The following is a 5027-nucleotide window of genomic DNA, read 5'->3' as shown; positions in this document are numbered from 1 at the left end:
CTATGAGAGGAGGTAATGAAAGTTGATCACTATTTTCATCATCTCAAATTCACACTTTTTTATAAAAAAAACTATATCTAATAAACTAATGTAAGTATCAAAGTCTTAGGTAAAGAAGCACACCATTAATAAAAAATTGAGCTTCTTATCAAAGTAAATAAAAAAAAAGTTCATTTTTACGAATTAATATATTGAATTACATTCTTAATATTTAAACAATTTTTGTACCTTACATTAGAAACTTATATTTAATTTACTAACTAAAAACTACATTTAAAACTCATCTAAAACATGACCTCAAGAACAAATAAAAAAAAGTTGAACTGAGACTACTTTACTTTAGTTTTTAATAAAAATAATTGAACTTTTTTTATATATTATTTCATTTCAATTAATTATCTCTCAACTTTAATTTTTTAATGTCCCTTATTCCGGATACCCACCTCCAACCTCAAGACTTACCTCTACTCTAACTATTTATTAATCCAATTATGTTTACAACAATTTTGACAACATAATCCAGCATTTTCATGACTAAGATTCTCTACACCCAGGATCCCAACTTTATGATTTTAAAACGGTGATATGAAAATTAGTTAACTACTGATAACTAACGATTTTTTTCAATAAATAATAATCAGTATTGCTTGCATAGGGTTTTCGCAGAGTTTACTCCGAATAGGACAAACAAAATGCTTAGGAGAGAACCCCAAAACATGACCCAGGCTGCAATACAAAAACAAAAACATTTGCCCCAGAAAACAACTTGGTAATTAGATTACAGGTAATAGAGACTGTCCAATCAGACTCAACTGGCAGCAGTTGGAAAATAACCATTGAATCATATCAATGGATATAGATCGAATAACTTTGACATATCCGACCCATTCATTCTACTCAACATGTAAATACAAAGGTATAAATATACTCAAAGCAAGTGTCTTCACACCTCACTTTGGAATAATCCTGCATAATGATACCAGTCATCAAGTTAAAAGGATTATGCATACAATTCAAGGATAAATAAATTACCAAAAACAAAGGTAGGACTACTTACCACCAAACTCTATTCAAGTCAAACACTCTGTACTTTGCTCGATACCTCTTTCATTTTGGTGTCTCCTTTTTCCTACAGTCAAAATCTCTATTTTTTAGAAGTGAAAAGAAAAACTCACACGTGTACTCACATTTCTTATTGTGCAAGTCAGATGAGAATTCAATTATGCTATTGCAACAATGAGTCATACTGAAACATGTTTATATTAGCTTTGACAGTAGCTTCTACATTAACTTACACAAAAAAAACATGTGGTCAAAAGGCAGACTTAATTGCGTTAAATGCCTTTTATCTTTGACAAACTCAAACCCAAGACCCCTCTAAATTTTTTGTCTATCAAATATCACAGTGAAGTACGAAATACATGATATGATAAATAGCAATCATCCCAAAATACTGAAAACCCCACGCAACATCGTAAAAGAGAAGGTAGGCCTCTTGTAAGATTAAATCTCATGCAACTCCATTAATTTTATTTTTTTTGCATAATATCCCTCTCCCTGGCAAGTCAATGCAGGACCCATAATACTGATGCTCTCCGATGCTCAAACACAACTTAACAATACCAACTAATAGCTATATGAAATTTATTTTTTACCACAAGCGAGGACAGAACTTATACTTACTTTTAAGATTAAACATACTTCCTGAAATAAGATTGTGCAACTGTTCAAGCATTGCTGATGCTTATAAATAATTTAAAAGCGAGATACATGGTACCATACTAGGACATGGCACACAACTAATTAACCCCCACATCTACTTGATATATCAGAAGTCCAGCAAGAAAAGGTTCTTGTTGAAATAAAAGTCCAATAAAAGGAATATAAACTTAACACAAGTGAAGTATGATATCAATATAACAGTTCAAATCATAATTACCTTATACACAATACTCTTCAGTGTGGGTACAGACAGGTACCTGGTCAGGTGTCTGGTATGCAGTAAGTTACTGTGTCAAATATATGACATGTGGGGGATACACTTAGTCTGTACATTTGGGTTTGCAACAATTTTATACTTGCATTAGATAATGTGATATTTGTTGTCAATCATAATGGCTTAACATTAACATGTTCACGATTTATTTTAGTTATTAGTATAACACTTTTTTTTAGAAAAAGTGAAATCCTTTGGACTGTTAAACTCATGAACAAAATCCAATTGAGGAATAACTAACCATTTCTTACAGTTTTACAATTTTCACCATTTATTATTGCAACTACAGCCACATTTGGTCTCCCTAGGCCACTCTGAAGTGGAATCATCAGTTTTTTTCAAGGCAAGTGGAATCATCACAGTGATTGAGAGACAGTACATTTTCATTCTCCTCATCTTGCTGCCTCGTCCTTTTAGTAGGTGTAGGTGATATTCAGATTTACAGGATATGGAATCCTGATCACTGCATACACCTTCTCCTCTTCTTTCTCTTTCTCATCCTTCTACATCAGTGTTTTCCATCAACCCGAAATGTCAAACTAGCAAATCCCAAACCCAAAAGTGTCCATTGGAGGCTAGGCCACCCTACATCATCTGCCTCAGCTTTGGCTCAACATGATTAATGTACCAAATTGGAAATTAGAGCAACCCAATTCACAAAAGAACCATGAATAGGTAGCCATGAACCGATTTGTGGTTCTTAGATGGAACCACCAAATTTGGTGGTAACATTGGTCCAAATTAAACTACGAAAGGACATTAAAACAAGCAAAAGAATATCCAATAATAAAAGGACACAAACACTAATGTTGCATATACTAGTATCGGTCAATTGCTTACCATTCCCTTGCTCTCATAATAATCATCAAGAGCCCATTGATATTTTGACTGATTTAATCCAAACCAACGTGCCACATGGTCATCCAAACTTGAGTGAGCTGTAAAAGGAAAAGGAATGGATATTGTAACATAATAGTAGTGGTTCTCAGAATAAACAAGATAATGAAAAGCCTCAATCAAAGACCTATGCATTATAGGATCTGAAATCAAAATAAAAAGGGCGGCAATACACGCTCAATCATATATTTTTTGCAATGCAAAACATCAGAAATAGACAGTGCACTACCTCAACCAGACTGAAGCAACACACACATAGGAACAATCAATTAGAGCCATTTACTTATTTGACTAGAATAAGGAAAACGTGATATGCAGAATTTCCATAAAATGCTCAGGCACAGTTTCCACTGCCCCTGGCCGTTGTTCAAATTACTTAATCCAGACATGTTTATTTTCACTTCAGCAAACCAGAGAAGTGGAAAACAAAGGACCCACCCATTGTTATCTCCAATCACTGTGTAACCAAGTTACCAAATACTCCAGTTTTCTTACAACCCAACAAATACACATTTTATAAAACCAAACTTACACAGGCAGAACATAACAATGGTTTGTATTTTATGTTTGTTATATTTCAAAGAATAAAAGAACACGGCATGAGTTTAAAAAGTGAAAAGTTTGGTCAGTGGAATCAAACTGAATACGTAGATAGAACAAAATATCAGTACAACTAATGTTACAAATCACGATAGATGCTAAGATGTACCCATTTCAATAGAGTTTGGTGCAGGGCTGTACCATGTTTTTGCAGCAATAGATCTATTTTCATGTAAATTCTATAGATATTTTCATACAAAAAATCTATGGCTATAAACATTAAAGAGCTGGATGCACCTTCAACAGCAAAGTGCATGTTAGACAGCAACTAACACACATATTCATTACTTCAAAAAAAAAAATGACTTCGAACCCAACTACATATCGCTATATTTGAGACTTACCTTCCTGCTTGCAACCACGTGACGAGAAGAGAGCGTATACATATCTCAGCGAACTAGAACCAAAATCTTAACAAAAAATAGAAGGAAAAGATGCGTTTGTCCAAAATAGTAAACAAAACACCAACAAGAATGCCAATACCCAAAAAGATTCCCACAAGACTAGGTCATGCAATATAATAATTCTGGAGTCACACGCATATATATAGTTCAGATATCAAATCAAGGTGTTTCTAAAAGTAGATAAAATTATGATTAAGCCATTTACAAAAAATAAACGTCATCCATCACAACAGTCACACACTTTAAACCACTCAATTAAAATTCCAAATAACCCAAAAACGGCTTTTAACTTACCAACTATAGGTCTTATCTATAGTTTTTATCTTAAATTTTATAAATGTTTGACACATTTTGTTTTCCGCGACACAGAATCTAATCTAACCTAAGAGTTTAAAAGGGCAAAGTGCGTACCGGTTTGAACCTTGGTAACGGCGTTTCTGAAGATGCCAAAAAGGGAATCGTCGGAATCGGAGAGGGGTTTGGGGGAAGGAACGGTTTTGGGAATCTGTGGCGGCGGAGGGGCGATCTTGGTGGTGGTAGCGGGGTCATCGGAGGGTTTGGGTGTGGACGGCGGCGTCATGAAAACAGTGTAAGGACCGATTTTTCCGATGGCAGGTGGCGGCGTAGATTCCGCGTTAATCGGCATTTTGGTCGGAGAGAGAGTGTGTGAAAGTAATGTTAACTGGAAGAGTGAGTGTTGTGTTGTGTTGTGTTGTGTGTGATATGTTGGATCTTTTGTCTTCCTACTACTTGCTGTACTTCACAACTTCTTTCTTTTCCATTCTTTTCTTTCTCTCAACTCAACATTTATTTATTTATTTTATTACTGTGTTGCATTAAAGCAATTAACTTTTTTATGATAAAGGGTTCATAAAGTGGAAATGTAATGAAAGAACTTCAGTGGCAATTTCTCTGTGCTTTTCAATTATAAACCTTTTATGAGATGCTTCTTGGGTAAACTTTTTATGGGGATTTCTCCATAGGTTTAATCTTACAATACCAAAAAAATTCAGAGCCATTGTAAAATTATAAACGATCTTACATGGGTAAGAATTAAATACATTTCTTTTCAATTAAGAAACTACCATGCAAATAAAAAGAGCTGTTATAATTTATCCTAAAACGTTTCC

General features: G+C 34.1%; 1 protein-coding gene across 1 annotated transcript; it reads right to left on the bottom strand.

The window, feature by feature from the left end:
* Window positions 1–748: 748 nt before the first annotated feature.
* Window positions 749–4725, bottom strand: LOC137807320 (hydroxyproline-rich glycoprotein family protein). The gene is made up of 4 exons (XM_068607916.1): window positions 4309–4725; window positions 2837–2934; window positions 1058–1129; window positions 749–966 (listed from the first exon to the last, which is right to left on the bottom strand). Exons 1-3 carry the CDS (start codon window positions 4541–4543, stop codon window positions 1076–1078), a joined length of 387 nt encoding a protein of 128 aa, XP_068464017.1. The 5' UTR covers window positions 4544–4725; the 3' UTR covers window positions 749–966; window positions 1058–1075.
* Window positions 4726–5027: the final 302 nt, after the last annotated feature.

This window comes from Phaseolus vulgaris, chromosome 3 (genome assembly GCF_051622355.1).
Source record: "Phaseolus vulgaris cultivar YP4 chromosome 3, ASM5162235v1, whole genome shotgun sequence".
In the NCBI taxonomy this organism is placed as follows: domain Eukaryota; kingdom Viridiplantae; phylum Streptophyta; class Magnoliopsida; order Fabales; family Fabaceae; genus Phaseolus; species Phaseolus vulgaris.
The sequence above is the reverse complement of the archived record's forward strand: the minus strand, read 5'-3'. Positions and strand labels throughout refer to the sequence as shown.

Coding starts and splice junctions, on each gene's coding strand:
- LOC137807320 (XM_068607916.1), bottom strand. CDS start 4,543: ATGCCGATTAACGCGGAATCTACGCCGCCACCTGCCATCGGAAAAATC. Junction 2,935..4,308: donor CGTTACCAAGGTTCAAACCG/GTACGCACTTTG, acceptor TTCCTTTTACAG/CTCACTCAAGTTTGGATGAC. Junction 1,130..2,836: donor ATTATGAGAGCAAGGGAATG/GTAAGCAATTGA, acceptor TTTTGACTGTAG/GAAAAAGGAGACACCAAAAT.